General features: G+C 31.7%; 1 protein-coding gene across 1 annotated transcript; it reads left to right on the forward strand.

The window, feature by feature from the left end:
• The first annotated feature begins 15,093 nt into the window (after positions 1–15,093).
• Positions 15,094–16,011, forward strand: LOC132302331 (protein indeterminate-domain 16). Its single transcript, XM_059799166.1, has one exon. It carries the CDS (start codon positions 15,183–15,185, stop codon positions 15,690–15,692), a length of 510 nt encoding a protein of 169 aa, XP_059655149.1. The 5' UTR covers positions 15,094–15,182; the 3' UTR covers positions 15,693–16,011.
• Positions 16,012–18,974: the final 2,963 nt, after the last annotated feature.

The following is an 18,974-nucleotide window of genomic DNA, read 5'->3' on the forward strand; positions in this document are numbered from 1 at the left end:
ACTAAACTCTAAGATTTCATTAATTTTTGAGTAAAACCAATTCCTATAAACTTAAAAAAAACCCAAGCTACCAACGTGGGATTATTTTATTTTATTTTATTATTTTGTTTTGTTTATATTAGTTTAAGTTATTCTCAAAAATTATTGATTTAAAAAGGATGTTGATGCGACGGTAAAAAAATATAACTAGTAATTAGTAGAAATTTTAGAACAAAAGAACCTTATTAGAAAAGTGATGTTACAAAAGTAGAAGTTTAGTTAATTGTAGAATTGAAAATAATTTATTTTTTGAAATTTAAATCTTTTTGTCGGTCCACATCAAATATTTTAGCAAATATTAAATTATTAAAAAAATTACAATATGTAATTTAATTGGAACCATTTTAAGGTGGTCCTAAACAATTGACTAATAAGTTGCTTGAGCCACCCCCACTTGAAGAATGCGTGTTGTTAGGAAGAATATTTGTTCCCATGTTATGAAAATCAAAATCATGAATAGACTCTCACTTTGATGTAAATTCAGAATGATGTTGACTTATTGTAATAAATGGGAAAATATATAAACGTTTTGTGTAATCTTTGATATCTATGATTGTAGAATGTTGTGCACTATTGTTATATAGTGTTTGTCGTGAATTCGGGATTTGTTTGCGTATCAGGTTTGGTTCAGGCCAACTCACAATGGGCTTAGCTTATTTGATGTCTCAGCTGCAGATAGCAGCATTTCAGGGCTTGTCAGTTGGCTGACAAGGACAATCAGCCGACAGGCAGTGCAATTTTTGGCATTCCAGGTCGATTCAGTGTAAATATTGTTTTGGTCGGCTGATAAACATCGTCAACCGACCGAACCTCCCTTGTCAGTCGGGCAACGTTGGATGATCGGTCGGCCGACAGTCTTCTTTTCCAAAGTCCTGAGAGTAGATGATTTGGAGAATCGTTTCAGCCGGCCTACCTTATGAATTAGCCAGCTGATTTTGCACTTTCAGTTGGCTGACAAACGGCCATCGCCGGCTGACCTTTTTATTGACCCGGCTGACCTTTCCATTAACTTAGCTGACCATGCCTCTTTGACCTGTACCTTGACCTTCTACTTTTAAACTGTATTTTGAAGTCTCTTAAGTCTTGAAATGGATTGAGTACTACCTATGAGCATAGGAAATGACGATTGTACCCTTCGTTAACCTCGGGTTTGGGTAAGGACCCGGTTAACGATTCGGATCAACGAGTTCGGGTCGTTACAAACTAGGCCACTCTTTCCAACAAAGTGGTATCAGAGCCAGGTTCTAACATATTAGAGCCAGGTTCCAACATATCAGAGCCAGGTTTCATGTTCAAAGCCTAGACGATCCTGAAGGCCTGATGAAGTTGATCCTAGAAGGTTCATTTTTTTAAAAAAAAAACATGTTTCTCCTTAATGACGATGAAGAGGGGAAAATGCATTTTCGTAGTGAGAAGATGATGTTCTCTAATTACAAGAAATGAAAATCATCATGACTTCATAACTTAAAGTATGTGATTTGTGGGATGTTGTTGGAGAAGAGTCAACGAATGGCATGTCCAACAAGCTTTGTGAAAAGAAAGAAAAGAAAGCATTGGTAGTGTTGCAAAAGGTAATACATCAAGATGTTTGGGAGTATTTTGGAGAGTCCAGAACTCCAAGTTATGTTTGGAAGATGCTTGAGACCATCGTTTCCAATTACAGAGGTGAATCACTACCCATTGAGCATTGGGTACAATGCTTTAAGGATGATGAGTTTACGAAGGCTGATATTTATAAAAGTGTAGAGGACAAAATTGTGGAGAATGAAGAGGTGTATAACACAAATGAAGTTGAAGAATTTGAAGATTCAAAAGTTGAAGGCCAAAGTGAAATGTTGAATGAGGAAGAGGTAAAGAAATATGTTGAAGAAGGGATTAAAAAAGTGGAGGAGAATGAAGTTAAAAGAGAAGATAAAGGAGAAGAAAGTGCTAAAGAAGATGCACAAGTTAATGAATTTGGCCGGTGCATTAACATCTTCAAGTATGGTTACAAATTCCACCTTGAAAGAAGTTAGATTTGACTTATTTGATAAAATTATGATTTCTTCATATGTATATGTATAAGCCATGTTGGTAGGGTAAACTAGCTAATTACATGCAGTGAACAGTTTGATGAGCTTTGTAAAACAACAACTACTACTATGCATCTGAATAATCATTTGATGACATTCTTAAGGCATTATCCAACTTTCTATGCTCTATTACTCTCTGGTGAGTCACGGCTTTCAAAATATGACACTTATTATGGAATGAATAGAGTACAATATATATACACACACACACACACTTGTTTAGTCAGGGCTTTGTTTTAACTAATTCCCGAACAATAGTCGGTAAAGCTTGAGGGTTTCGTCGTTGAACTTTAGACTTGATACTTTATGTATCACCGTTTAAAATGATTGATCAGTTTGATACAACACAAAGTTTAAGATGAAATTTTTAGTGTTCTTACTTTCAACCAATTTCTAACTAAACTCTAAGATTTCATTAATTTTTGAGTAAAACCAATCCCTATAAACTTTAAAAAAACCCAAGCAACCAACGTGAGATTATTTTATTTTATTTTATTGTTTTGTTTTGTTTATATTAGTTTAAGTTATTTTCAAAAATTATTGATTTAAAAAGGATGTTGATGCGACGGTCAAAAAAATATAACTAGTAATTAGTAGAAATTTTAGAACAAAAGAACCTTATTAGAAAAGTGATGTTACTGAAGTAGAAGTTTAGTTAATTGTAGAATTGAAAATAATTTGTTTTTTGAAATTTAAATCTTTTTGTCGGCTGGCATCAAATATTTTAGCAAATATTAAATTATAAAAAAAAATTATAATATGTAATTTAATTGGAACCATTTTAAGGTGGTCCTAAACAATTGACTAATAAGTTGCTTGAGCCACCCCCACTTGAAGAATGCGTGTTGCTAGGAAGAATATTTGCTCCCATGTTGTGAAAATCAAAATCATGAATAGACTTTCACTTTGTGCAAATTATATATCTTTTTCAGAGAGAAAGAATTAGACAATCTTACTTTGTGTGACTTGAGTGTGCACGCACACATACACATTTATGTATTTATATGTGGACTAGTTAATGAATAACAAAATATTCTATTAAGTACGTAGTTGAGTGCATGTCGATCTAGAAAGTACGATCAGATACGAGTACAATATGATACGGATACGCTAATATAATAAAAATTTCAAACAATAAGATAATAATATAGCTAGATACGTCCATTGTGTCATGAAAGTGTCTAAAACATGTTCTTACCGTGTCCTAGCCGTGTTCTATTAGTGTCCAACCAAAAAATAAAAATATTCAATTCAAGACACTTCTAATCGACACCGCCACCCACGAGATCCCTAAATGAACTATTCGTTGCTTCTTATTATCTTGTTAAAGAAATTATTGAAGACCGATAATTTACTATTTTGGTCTAATGAACACTCACCATTACCTTATAAATCAGCTAACGCTAAGAATTATGGGGGAGAGATTTTCTTGCACCTTTAATACTTGGTTATTTGATCCATTAATTATTTGATCCATTAACTAATTGTATCAAATCACATAAGTAAAAATACTTTATTTTAGTGAATCTTATCACTACGCGTCAATATTTTATAAGCTAGTGATGATACTAATCTATTCTTAGTATTTAAAGAGTACTTAATAATTTCTCATCCTAAAGACAGTTCTGACTACTTAGGCAAAAGTAGTGCCTCAGTCCATTACATTGAAAGAACTTCTGGTGAGTCTCACGAGCCCAGTGCATGTGAGGCCCTTTAGAGATATAGATAAAATGGCCCACAATGGGTCAATATTTAAGAAAATTTGAAGGGTAATCTGGGCTTTATTGTTCTACATCAAAAGAAAAGGCCCAGATCCATAGGTATTAATTTTCAGCCCATTTAAAGTTTGAAAAAAAAAAAATAATTTTGAAAAAACATTTAAGAGTAGTGTTCACAAGAAGAAACCTTTTCGTCTTTTTTGGACATTTTCGTGAGTGTATAAATACGCTACAATAGGAAAAATCAAGAGATTGAGGGTTATTGTGATAGCGATTTGATCTTCGTATTTTTTATGAAACTACATGCATTCATCAAATCATGATACTCTACAATAGGAAAAATCAAGAAATTTGAGGCTTATGTGAAGTACATACGTTTATCAAATCACGTAAATTATGTGTTACTCGCGTTTAAATTTCTGCCCTTCCAACTCTTTTGACTTTACATCACTCCCATTCTAATATTTCTCAATAAATTAATTATATATAACTATATATATAGCTGTAACTAGTTCTTTGTAGGACAAATAACAACTATTTCCTTTTTGGCATGTACATATGAGCTTAGCACAACTCCAATAGTACAAACATTTTGGGACCAAAAAAAAAAAAAAGTAGTAATTTGACTTTTTTTTTTTAAATAAATAAATAAATAAATATATATATATATATATATATATATATATATATATATATTTGATATTATTTGTATAAAGTAAGAAGAAGTAATTGGATACATATATAACACATTTGATATTATTTGTATAAGGTGAAAGAAATCTCAAAATTTGAACCTTGTAGTGAATTTATTTGGAAAAACAAAAGCCATGGAGATCAATAATGTGAAAAATAAAAAGAACATCTCATTCCATTCTCCAATAAAGATGTCCGAGTCCAACGAACTAAAATCATAAGGTCTAGTAGGTTCAAAAAGATTAAAAAAAAAAGAAGCTTTACAGGTTGGTTTTTTGGATTGCAAAACAGGCTCAACTATTATAAAAACCTCTTTCTCTCAATCAACATTTTTTATTTAGATTGAATAGAACTTTTATTTATTTATTATTATTTGGGAAAGACTAATTCAAGTATAGTTAATGTCAAGTGGGTAAGAATTAGGGATGGATCAATGTTTGAAAATCTCATGATTAGGTGAGAATCATAAGATTTAGATTTTTGAGAGTTTTATTGTATTAAATCAGCCATCATAACTTAGATGAACATTGTTACTCCACACGTAATATATATATATATATTAATGTTTTTGAAATATCAATGACATTGTATTTCTGTCTTATTAAATATTGTTACAACGAATTAAACTTATTGAATAAATGCATTTTTATTTATACAACAAGATATAACTGATTTGTCTAAGCCCTTATAGCTTGTTTGTTCGGTCAGGGGGTGAAAGGGGCATGTTTGACAAATTTTTTGGGTTGATCCCGAAATGTCCATTTTTGACCCAACTGGAGAGAGTTTTTTTTTTGGAAATGATCCAATGAGCAAGACTCACGGCTACGTGCTGAGGTAAGCCGGAAAAATATCATTATTTGTTCGTTGTATAACAAACTTGGATTGTGTTCAAATTTTATATTTAGTAGTTTTATTTGATCATGTTTCTTTTTCTTTATTTTTCATAATTTTTTAGAAAAACTATATTTTTAGGTTTATTTTCGAATATTAGTATACTTTTGAGATTAGGTTTCGTATTACCGTTAGTTTTTTTATGAATTAAGATTTTCTTTTATTATAAATATATGTAATACAGAGATTAAAATTATTTATTGAATTATTCAATACAATATCAAATTTTTTATTTCTTAATTTGTGGATTCAAAGTAATTTATCGTTCATTGCGAACAAATCTTAACTTTTGCTTGCGTCAAGATATTGCTCCCAACGACTTCGAAGATGACAAAAAAAAGAAAAAAAAGAAAAGAAAAAAGAATGGATATTGCCTGCTACTACTACTCCACCAAGGTTATTATGGCCATTAGTATGGGCACTAATGACCCCCTACTTGACTTTGCACTGGTTCAAAAGTCTCTCAAGTGTTCCAATTGATGGACCCAAAATGACAACATTCATAGGGGGCTTAGTTGGAGGCCATGATAAATAAATCATTATCTCAAAGGCACAGCCATCACTTCCTCAAATGGGGCTTTTTTAGGGCAGCACCCAAAAGGTGGTGACTTTAGGGCACTAATAAAGCCTCTCCCATGACTTTTAAGCCTCCAGCTTCTCACATGCTCAATGTCCATATTCAATCCCTGCAGCTTTTTCCTCATTTTTAAAGCAAACTTTTGATCTCATGAATTTTATGGCAGCATCTTAGGGACAAATACATACCAACAACTTTTCCCTAGGTCCCTCTTAGCGTACCGGTGGGTGTCCCTCTGCCCTCCGGATTTATGTGTATAATATATACATATTACATGGTAATTACACACGCACACACACATATATATATCCATTAAGATTTGAGTGACACTAACATTATTATATTGGAAAAAAGATCAATTTTAATGGAATTGATGCCAATTTCATGGCTATAGGTCATGAAATGTTTCTTTTTTCTAGTATTCCCACGAGCTAGTTGTAAAGGGTAGGGTGCTTCGCGATCCTTATAATATTCTCTCTTACTCAAATTCGCAATACTCTTGATGCGGTTGAGCCACCCTGTCAATTCGAGACACAACCAAATTCCTCCAATTTGAACGTTTGGTATGACATCGAATTAATGATTATGTCTGGTTTTGATATTAACTATAATAAGTCCGTCGCTTAGCAATTTAATCCAAAAGCTTTAAGCTGTTAGGTGGGACTAATACCCAACTCAAGTATACTCGTTTACTTCTCCATCTAAATCCGATATAAGACAAATCCTCATTGTAACACTTGTGCATCTCCCTCCCTTCCTTAAGTTTATTTGGAGGTTCTTAAAACAATTGCATGGCTATAGGTCATGAAACACTTTTAGTCTACTAGTGGGACTTCTTTCTCCTATACCTAATTTGAAGGACATGAAAATTCTTCTTGCATTAGAAGACAAGGTATTTCCAGTGACAGATAGGTTTAATGATTGATAACTTGGATTTATGCCTCGCATATATAGGAGCTGCATATAGATATATCCATTGCTTAAAGTGGAATTATTTATTTCCACCAATTAATGTTGGCAGTTTTTAATAGGCCTTCTTTTAATGAGTTTTCAGAATCAAACAAATTTTTAATAATATTTTATTTTTTCGTTCTAAAAATTATTATTAATCTAAACATGTCCATTATGATAGATCTTACTGGGAGATTGTGGTGATAATATATTTGCTTAAAATGTTTATGGCTAATCTAAGCTTTCTATTAGCTCACAGATAGTTTAGACAATTTTCAGCTTAATTCAACTCTTTAATAATCGATTGATTGTAACAAAATATGTGTGTTTACAAATGTATCATTGTTTGTGTAATAGTAAAAATTTAAAGTGTCAAGTGTCAGAGTATAAATTTAAATCTTAAAACTAGTGTCGTCAGGTATAAACCTAGTTAGTCCATAATATATTTTACTTTTCTCATGTACTGGTCTCTTATGATCTTTTACATTATTAGATGTTGGATAATTTGTTTTAATTTATTTATTTTTTAATTATTTTATCTCAAATTAGTTTCACAAAAAACTTTTATAATTTACTTTCAGTTTGCTGTAAATTCACAAAAAACTTTTATAATTTACTTTCAGTTTGCTGTAAAATACAATTTTCATTTAGTCAGTAGGAGACGAACCATCCTCTCATATAGGATAAATAAATTAGAAATAATAATCACTTAAAAATGAAATTGAAAAAAATATTGGCACTACATTTTGTTTTAAATTCTTTAATTGGTAACCCATTCACTCCCTCTTCTGAAATTGATGTTACAAATGAAACTCTCTCTCATATATATATATATATAACAAGCACTCTAAAACACTCCACATAAATTTCGTAAATATTTACCACCTCAATTTTATTGCTTTCAAAATTTTCAACCTTCTCGAGGTTACGTAACTTATTCTATAAGCCAACAATTATTCTAGAAACAAATTCTTCATTTATCAATTTTTCAGTGGAAGTTCAATTTGAATTAAAACAGCAAAGTTGAGTGCATATACTAAAACAATTTGAAAGAGATACTCATAAACAACTCATATTAAAGTTCTTTCATGAGAAGCTTATTCATGTTAGGGGATTTTTTATTTTTGGTGGGACTACTGGTTAGGACAAATATGTAATAATTTCTTTTTTTTTGTTTTTTTTTGGCAAATTAGCTAGTGATTGGTGGGACTATTGGTTAAGACAAATATGTCCTAATTTTTTTTTATTTTCACTTAACAAATTAGGGGGAGGAAACTCTGAATATATCCGTTCAGAGAGCTGGACATTGTATCAATAGGCCATTGAGTAATGCATATGTAATAATATTTGATATAATGATAAAAATCGAGTGACTCAATAAAATTACATTGAATATAGTTGTAGTTTTTTTATTTTGTATTTACCCCTTTGAGATGTTTCTTTTATTTCTTATTTGGAATAAACTTTAAGCAATCATGTGATTTCCCTTATCCTAGCACAATTAAATTTAAGAATATGGATTGCTAGCATCTTTCTTCTTCTTCCCTATTTTTTTTTTTTTTTTGCCCTAAATGGAGTGGATTGCTAGCATCTGAATAATCTTGATTGACCATAACAATTTGCTAATCTCGTTTAAGGAAGGCAATAAGAATTTCTTTCTTTTTTTTTGGGAACTTAAGACAATTGCACACACCCGACACAGTGGTTTTTTTTTTTTTTTTTTTTAAACACGTATATGCCTTATAACACACACATTATTTAAATAAGGAGTACAATTCGAAAACAAAATCTCAAAGACTTACCTTCTAAATATTTGTCAATGCCATTATGTCCATGAGGGGGGAAACACACCACAATTACACTTGTGAATACTTTTTATTTAAGTCACTTATATATACTTGAACCAATAATTTTATTCTTAGAAAGTAAAGCAGATAACAAGCTCAAATTTTTGGTCCACCCTCGCCACTACTAATGTTTCATCCTCCCCACTACTAATATTTTGAGTGGTAATGAGTTTCATCTTTTTCTCCAATGTTTTCACTTTTAGTTTCAATTGTTATAAAATCTCTTTTTCAAGTAATTTAATATTTGAAATATATATATATATATAACTTTTATCCACAATTTAGTATTTTTTTAAAAAAAATTTTTACTCTGACAAATAATACATACAAATGATCAACCGGAACTAGAACCCTCAATGTCCTTGTGGAGGGCACACACAAACACACTTATAATGTTCCCGTGTAGTATTTAACTTTAGACAAGACTTGTCAACTCACCGGTGAGTAGGTTAGTCCTACTGACACAAATGGAAAAATAATTCGTAATTACAAAATAAAAAAAGTGATAAATAAGGACAATAACTTTTATTTATTTATATAAATTCAGTCACCTTCTCTGATTTCCTTATATATTATTTTCCTAATTTTGTAATTGTGAATTATTTGTGCATTTGTGATTGAACCACTTCAACAGTAAGTAAGATTAACCTATTCACCGATGAATAGGCAAGTCTTATACTTTAATTTTATATATCGTTTAGAGTTTTTTTTCATCATAATTTGTCAATAGTTTGACTTACAATTTATGTTATGGCAAAGACTTGGCACAAGTAGCATTTGCTCCTCCTTTCGGATAGGAAGTTGAGCGTTCAAGTTCGGGCGCAAATCACCTGCAGTGAGGCTCCCATGTAGTTTTCTGCTGTAACTTTTAAGTGGTCCATATTTGGCCACATCATTCTTCAGCTAACGGACACTAAGGCTGTGTTTGACCAATTATACCACTATTTGTAAATAACATTTCACCACCATTTATAAGTAACATCACATAGTCTAAAAAGTAATGTTACATATAAACATAACTCAATTTAACATATCATTTATGTTATTATTTGAAATTAAAAGTGGTGATATTTCCTTTTACAAATGGTGATGTTACTTTTTAAACTCTGTAATGTTACTTATAAATGGTGGTGAAATATAAAAATAGTCTAAAAAGTAACATCACCACCATTTATAAGTAACATTACAGAAGTCTAAAAGTAATATCACATAGTCTAAAAAGTAATGTCACCACGTTTTGAGAGTGAAAGATACTTATAAATGGTGGTGATGTTACTTTTTAGACTATATGATATTACTTTTAGATTTTGTAACATTACTTTAAAATGGTGGTGAAATATTACTTATAAATAGTGGTGTAATTGCCAAACACAGTGTTAGTGTCTATTAAGTGGAGTAAAACGTGGCCAAACCAAGGTCACTTAGTGCTCATTGTAGGAAACAGTATGGGAATTGCACAACAGGTGATTTGCGCCTCCAAGCATGACTTTACCTACTTTTTATAATACCAAAAAAAATAAAAAATAAAAACACTATTTATCTAATAACTAAGTAGAAAGTTGAGAGTTTAAATTCTCATTAGGACAATGTAGGTGTGGAAGTGTTTCTTAACAAGAAAAAAAAACCTATACTTTTTCGCATTAAATAGCAGAGCCAAAAATAAGAATTTGGGGGCCAAAATAATATTATAAAATTAAAATTTAAAAATAAAATGATTATAACCAATTTGAAAGAAAGTTAAACTCCATTCGACATCTTGGAATGTCGTATATTTATTCTTAATTGATATGAATAGAATACTAATAAGTTGTGGCAATGGTTATAATAGTAAATATTTTAAAAACTATCATTAATAATAAGAAATATTTTTTTAAAAGCATTTTTAGGGATGCCAACTTTAATTTTTCTATACAAAATTAACACTATATTAATAAGGGAAAGTTGGGAGATGATATTAACACTTTACTTTTCTATATTTGCACTTCAAACTTAAATGAAATGACAATTCTAACCATATCTTTACAAGTAAATGATGATTATTTTTTAAATAACAGAAGTGCCCATTCAGATTTCCTCTCCTTATGTCTAATCTATAATATTTTAGGTCTCTTTTTACCCAAAAAAAAAAAAAAAAAAAAAAAGAATGAATAAAATTAATAACTACAGTATAAATACATACCATAAATAGGGTCTCTGGCCCAAGTGACAATGAATTGTAATTGGGCTGGTCCCAGAACCAAACTCCATTATCACTAGTCAAACCCAAGCCAGCTTTCTAGGAAATAATTTTCCCACTCTCCAAACACATACTTTATCCTAATTAAGTAGTGTTGCTTCAAGAAGACAGGTCTTTAATGATTGGCTGAAATTTGGATTATCCAAATGAGACATGTTTAGCAAAGTGTAATAACAAACTCATTAAAGTAGACCAGTGTTCCATAGATCCAAGATTAAACTTTGCCAACTTATAATTATATTATTCCCCTTTCACTAAAGTACATTCTCATCTCTCAATGTGTTTGCTTTAATCCCTCTGTCTCTCTCATTTTCATAATATTGTTTGGCAAAAAAGTCTAAAATGCTCATGAACAAAAGTCTCAAATGAACATCAAAACCTATGTCAAAAGTTACTTTTAAAATCCTATGTTTAAAGTTGCAATAGTAGTATCATGCAAAAAAGGAACCTTCTTTTCAATTGATTAATGATGGGTTTGCATCTTGAGCTTTGCTTTATATACCACTTATTTTAAAAAAATAATAATAAAAAATAAAATAAAACAACTTGACATCTCATAAAATAACTAAAATCATTTTGAAGAATTGTGCAATAACAAACAAGGCGAACACTATTGTGCAATAACAAACAAGGCGAACACCAACTTAGTGTAAAATTTTGACTTGGCAAGTGTAGAGATGTAAGCTGAATTGCGAGACGAGTCGTTTTGTGTAAAATAAGAAGACTCTTTTTGATAAAGGTAATATATTAGTATCCAATTTGATTTTTGAAACCTCATGTTGGTGGGATCACAATGGTCTTTCTAATTCTCGAGAAAAAATTATTCATTTTTCAAATATATCAATTATTTAATTCAGTAAAATTGATGCATAATCCAACAAAGATGTCTGATTTCAAAATGGATCCTCTTCAATAATTTACATAATCCAATAAAGATGTCCGCTTTCAAAATGGATCCTCTTCAATAATTTTGGTCTCTAATCATTTTCATGACAACATTCACAACAGAGGGTATGAATTCGTCTAAGAATTAGAAGAAAAGGGTTTTATGAGCAAAGAAATATCCTATCGTGAAACTCAACTATTTAAAAAAAAAAAAAAAATTCTTGACATCTCAAAAAATAACTTAAATCATTTCGAAGAATTGTGTAATAATTATTGTAAAAATTCGACTTGGCAAGCGTAGAGATGTGAGTTGAATTGTGAGAATAATCACTTTATATAAAATAATATCAAATATTGAACTCTATCTATCTATCTATATATATATATATATATATATATATAGTTTGGTTAATGTCTAACTTTTCTTTTTAATATCAAAAGGATATGCACTATAGGCCGTAAGAACATACTTTTTTTTTTTTAATTATTTTTTTTTATGAAACTAATACGTTAGTATTCAATTTGATTTTTGAAACCTCATGTTGGTGGGATCACAATGGTCTTTTTAATTTTCATGAATTTTTAATTTAATTTTATTTTCCAAAGTATCAATTATTCTATATAGTTCAACCAAGATGTTCGATTTCAAAATGGATCCTCTTCACTAATTTTGCTCTCTAACCTTTTTTTCAAGACAACATTCAAAACATGTTATGTCATTACTCATTGATATGGTTCACAGTATCAGTCACGATTGCGGTATAACGGATTCAGATTAAGTTAGTGTAAATTGACCGATACGAATTACGAATCAAATTTTAAAAGAGATCGCGTATAAAACGATACCAGTCATAGGACAAACCATGCTTGTTGAACCATCCAATATGTATGGTTTGACATGCTTGAAAAATTATTAGGCATTATCCATATCTGTTTTGATATAAATTCTTATATTTGTTGGCTTATCTTTGTTGGAGGAGTCCGAATTCTTTGCTTTAGAGGGTATGGATTTGGCATTATCCATATCTGATCTGATATAAATTCTTATATTTGTTGGCTTATCTTTGTTAGAAGAGTCCGAATTCTTTGCTTTAGGGGGTAAGGATTCCTCAGGAATTAAAAGAAAAGAGTTTTATGAGCAAGGAAATATCCTATCGTGAAATCCAACCATTTGGAATATATACTCCATCGGCTCCATATTAGTGATTTTATTTTTTTATTTAGGAATGTCTCGAATTGTTTTATTTGAAAAATCAAAGCAAAACAAGGTCATTTTTTTTCATAATTACCTTCTAACATTTTAAAAATCTCAAAATCTAATACCCCCACATGTACAGTAGTATATTTAAATTTAAAATAATAATTTGATAATTTTAAAATGAAACAATCATACTTTTTAAAATGCTCTAACACTCAAAGATTAATATGAGACGGAGAAGTATATATTTATAGATTTTTGTTGGAAATTGAATGGCTATGATCATTCTGATTTAACACTTTCGGTACATAGGTACAGAACTTCCACTTGATTGGGCCTAACCCGTGGCACGTGTTAGAAAGATCCTCTGTACACAAATCCTCACAACCCCAATATGATGTTGGATCTGTAAAGGTTCTCCAAACTGGGGCCCATTTGATGGACGGTCCAAGTGGTGGATTCAGTATACTCAATCATAGTTAGGTTTACTTGGTGTTTGTGTGTGTGTGCCCCCTCCCACGTGCCGGAGCTGCTGCGAGGAGCGTGGGCTTTAGAGAGAGAAAGTAAAGACAACTTTCTGCACTTAGGGCCGACAAATCCAGGCCCACCATAAAGTGATCCTCCAAATAAAGGCCTCATCCTCCTTAACCCAAACACATCCTTACCACGCACGTGCGACTGTAATTATTACACACCCACCCTACATACACTCTCTCCATTCTCATCTTCTAAAAAGAGTGTCAAATTTATTATTAAAAAATATAAATATAAAATAAAAGAAATACAAGAAAAACACTTCACAAACAACAAAAAGCCATTCATTGCCAAATAACGCGATCCGTTTTTAGCTCCCTAACTATATAACGGAATTGTCCCTCTTGACATTCATTTTACAAAAATACCCTTCTTCTTGGAGGTATTTATTTATCTATGCTATTAGCTGGCATGTTTGGACTTGCAGTTAGATGTGGCGGAATCAATTTTATTAATAAATTTATGTTTAGTTGTGTTTGGTGATAGAATAAATTTACTTTTAAGTTGTAAATAATTTGGTGAACAAGAACTTTTAATTAAGCTTATTACTTCTTGAATTGCATTTCAAATAAAGTTATGCTATGCTGTGGGATAATGTGTTTTCGAATTGAAATTGGAGAAAATTTAATTTAAATTTGAAATTAATTAATTAATTAATTTTTTTAATTCTCATTTTAAGTCTTTGATTCTGTGCTCCTAAATGCAACATCAGAAATATTATGTAATGAATCTATCGAAGTGAATTTTTCTATGAAATATGATTTTTGATATTGTAAGACTCCAAGAAAAATATTTTGTTAGACATTACAGTAACATGTTTGCCTACAAAAATTGGTGAGAAAAGAGTGAAGATGGATTCCTTTAATATCATTTAGCATGAAGTGAATTCATACCATTAGAATTAATTTTCATTATTCCATTTTTGGCCTGAGTTTTATCATTGTATAAAAGTAAAACAAACATATATCTACAATTTATTTAAAAATAGAAAAATGGCAAATATAACTCTCTCTCTCTCTCTCACACACACACACTCACACACACAAATTGAATAAGTTGACTTAATATGTTGAGCGACAATGGTATTGCCTTTTCAAATACCTTTTTTTTCTCTCTTTGCTGTCTATCTCTATACATTCAGACCTTTTTTCCTTATTTAATCATAAAAATTAGGCAGAATCTATAATAAGCTCTTATAATATCCTTATCCATATGCATGTATAGTTTAAAGAACTGAAAGTTAAAGCTGAACAGGAAGACTGTCGATGAGGATGATGATTTGGTTCTGATTTTTATGCAACACCAAGTACCAAAAGGATAAATTTGTCATTTCACTATATTCAAGTTGGTTAAGTCATTTTGCATGGCAAACTTGGGCATTTCTGGAATCAAAATTCAAACTGTTTGTATATATATACGCACAACTTCTGCCACCTCCACAAACCTCTCGGCCACTCTCTCTCTCTCTCTCTCTCTCACACACACACACACACACACTCAGCTCCTCTTTGTCTCACACACTTCTCTTCCCTTTTTTTTCAATGGAAGAAGCTCACAAGGAACTTCAACTCCTCCCCACCTCACACTCCACACCTTCTTCATCCAGAATCCCATCATGGCCGTCCGATTCATCGCTTAGATTCCGGTCATCGACGGGGTCTGAACCATCACTGGACCTTCAACTGTCCATAAGTTTAAGGCCAATTAGGCCTCCCTCATCAGACTGTGTCATAGTGAGGCCTAACATCTGCGACTACACCTCCGGTACTGTAAGACCCGACATGGGTTGTGTGGAGGCACTGAAATGGCAAGCTGCAGAGCAAATTCGACTAGCTGCAATGGAGAAGGCGTACGCAGAAAGCGTGAGGGAGCTCACTAAGCGCGAAATGGAGATGGCACAGTCCGAGTTCGCGCGAGCAAGGCACCTGTGGGAGAGGGCTCGCGACGAGGTGGAGAAGGTGGAGAGAATGAAGGAGAGAGCAACGCGACAAGTGGATTCTACATGCATGGAGATCACTTGCCAATCTTGCAGGCAAACATTTAGACCTTGATTAGTGTTCATGATCACATTGATTAATTGGATATGATAATACAACTACTTGCTGAGTTTGTATAAGTTGGGGTGAGCTAGATTGGAATCTTGATATATTTTTTTTATTTGGCGCGACGAAATGGGGAAGAAGGAGAGAGAGGACATGATCATGAGGATAAAGCGGCATTAATTGGAGGTTCAAATATTGCTTGCGATTTGTATGATGAATAATTAACTGAAGGATTTATTTGTTACACAGATCAAATAATACAATTGTTGGTAAGAATTCAAAAATAATTTTTCACATTTGAATTGAATGAAACACTTGTTTCTGTCTAGTCTGCACCATTGTTGATTCTTGAATTGCTCATTCTGTTTCCATATATAAACAAAGAGTTTTTGTTCATTAATTATGAGAAATTTTAGTTTTTCAAGATTGAAAAATAATTTTGTGAGTGTATATATATAGCAGTTTCAAATTAATTTCAGCACAAAAAGAATCCCAATCAGAATACAATACACTGCAAATGCAATTAATTTATTTCTGTTATTCAAACTTTATTAATCCTAATCTAACATCACAGAAATTCATTAATTTCATGATACAAGTCAGGTTGATGTTCATTACAGTTTGATAATTGATTCTATAACAATATTGCTATCATATTCTTCTTCTTCGATCTTCTTCTTTGTGTGTGTATGTGTGTGTGCCCTCCATCCTTTCTAGCATTAATTATTTACTGATATAATTAACTTTCTAATAAAGTAAATATAATGCAAGAAACTCTTAGCTAGATACAGCAATTATATCTAAATCATAATTTGAGAGTCTCATTAGTGGTTTCAAATCTTGGAAGCTCAAGAATGGAGTTTCTTAAGAAATGGCACATCCATGCATAGTTGTCTGATCTAATGCATATGCTTGTCAATAAATCAAATCAACTAACTGAATACCAGATTTTCAAAAAAAGAACAGTTTTTGGGAATCCTTAAGGATCAATCAAAATAGAAACTATACATATATATTTATATATATATAGTCTGGTCCATATATATATATATGTATATATATAATATATATGATTGATTGGACTGAAGCAGATTAGCCACCTAACTCCTACTAAATTTTCTCATAATTAATTGAAAATTATGAATTGCATCATACAGAATGATCAGTCCCTGACAGTTTGTGCCTTTACACTTGCAATACAATTCAGGACATGAGTGAAAAAATCAGACACAATCAGTGGTTCAATTGAGAACCTTAGTGTAATTGAATGCATAGCTATAAGTACTACTGGAAATTTAGACACTAGAATTAGAACAACACATTCATGTCAAGGTAGAGAGAATTGTTAAATTTATGGGTTTTAAAAAAATTTCTAATCATTAGCAACAAAGCATTTCCTATGTTCTGCTGAATTAATCCAAGTTCCGAAAAAAGTTATTATGTTCCCAAAAATAGTAATACTATTGAAACTCAGGGACTCAGGACGCGAGCCTAGCCTCACGAGTCAAAGTCTGATGTGACGAGAGAGTCAAGTTCAGAACCTTGATTTGGATAGAAAAGGCAAATGAATCAGAACAAAAAGGAAACCAGTTCATCTACAACAAGACGGTATAGCTGTATCACAATTTGTATGCAACTTCTTAACTTTAGTCTCTGCTAATCCGAAAAACCAGACACCCACTACCCATGTCTGGGATCCAACACAAAAGAAAACATATTTTTTTTGTTTTTTGGATCGGATGAGTCTTGCTAAAAAGCATCAATCAGAGCAGTAAACACACAAGGGTTCCATTCAAGATGTCGCGGGAGTGGAATTCGCTTCATTTGTCAGCAATCTACAAACACACATTACTTGGATACAGATAATCTGTCAAAGTTGTGGCTTCAATAATACACTCATGACTTGATTCTTTCATGTGGTCATGACATAGTCTAGTGGGGGCATTAGCATCATAAAGTCTCCAAAGTTCTTAGTCCTTATGAAAAGTATGTTTTGCAACATCATGGATGGCATTGGAAGCGAAAAGAAAAAAGTGTTGAGCTAATCCGGATCACGCTAACTGCAATTGCCCAATTCATAATATTATTGAATGAATCATGTAACTTTAGTGCTGAACCTAATTTAGGGTTTAATAAGGACTTCCTTTTCACTTCTCAACCACTTAGATTATTGCTTTTCCTGCAAATTATTGCTATAACGACACGAAAAAAAAGCATTAAGACCACCCTTGTTTAATACAAGCAATACTAATATATATATATATATTGAATAGTGCAGAAAGGGACTAGTGACTACAATGCATGTGGTATAGTGCAAGTGACTTTAGAAAAATGCAGTAAAATTTACAATGTTTCAAAGATGATGATGGCGTATGGAGAATCAAGAGTGAGTACTTTTTATGGTCTCTAATAGTATGGGATTTGGATGCCAGTGATTAAAATTGACATGCACCTTAGGACTGGTGGATCATGTGATAAAATTTTTTTTTATAAAAAAAATTGCCTACTTTCTGCTATAAATTTGAACTTGCATGGTTCAATAATCAAGTAAGGACTAATTGAGTGTACGCATTATATACGACCATGTATATTCTAGATTCCTTGTCGTTTATTTTTCATTTGGATACATTCGGAGAATTACTAGGGCTATCAATTCTTTCTGAAAGTCGAAGAATGGGATAAAGTTGTAGGACCTGCTGTTTGTGGAGCAATCACAAAAGTAGTCATTGTGAATTCATGACAAATCCATAACATTTGTCTTTTCACGTTGTCCATATGTTATATTGTACAGTGAATTAGTATGTAGTGTTCCTATTTTAGTGTAATGTAGATATGCCATACAATACACATATATAGATAAGTATATAAGGTACACAAAAACACGATGAATTATGCAAAAGAAAACATCTCTGGTGCTGTTGAATTATAGATTAGTGTATGGACACTACAAGTCCACACACATATATCAGCTTTTCCTTCTGAACCAGCAAACATATATGTCTATAAGCTGTACAAAAGTTATGGTTTTATCTATAGGACACTGTGATTCCTCCTCAGTACAAGACTTACAATAAAGGGTTTGGATGGTAGCGGTGAGACGCTATAAGAATTAAGAAGGGACAAGGAGTGGTGGAGCTTCTTGAGGCCATGTGAGGTTTCACTTAGTTGTTGAATGATTTTAACTAAGGTAGGAAGTAAATTTTCAATGAACATAACTAGACCATTTTGTCATCTCTTTTAGGGTAACAAAAGAGAGATTGTTCAGTCAAGTAAATTGTAAACCGAAGGGAA

The sequence above is a fragment of the Cornus florida genome, unplaced genomic scaffold, assembly GCF_030987335.1.
Source record: "Cornus florida cultivar Cherokee Brave unplaced genomic scaffold, ASM3098733v1 CherokeeBrave_3.0.0_Hap2_Chr04, whole genome shotgun sequence".
NCBI lineage: Eukaryota > Viridiplantae > Streptophyta > Magnoliopsida > Cornales > Cornaceae > Cornus > Cornus florida.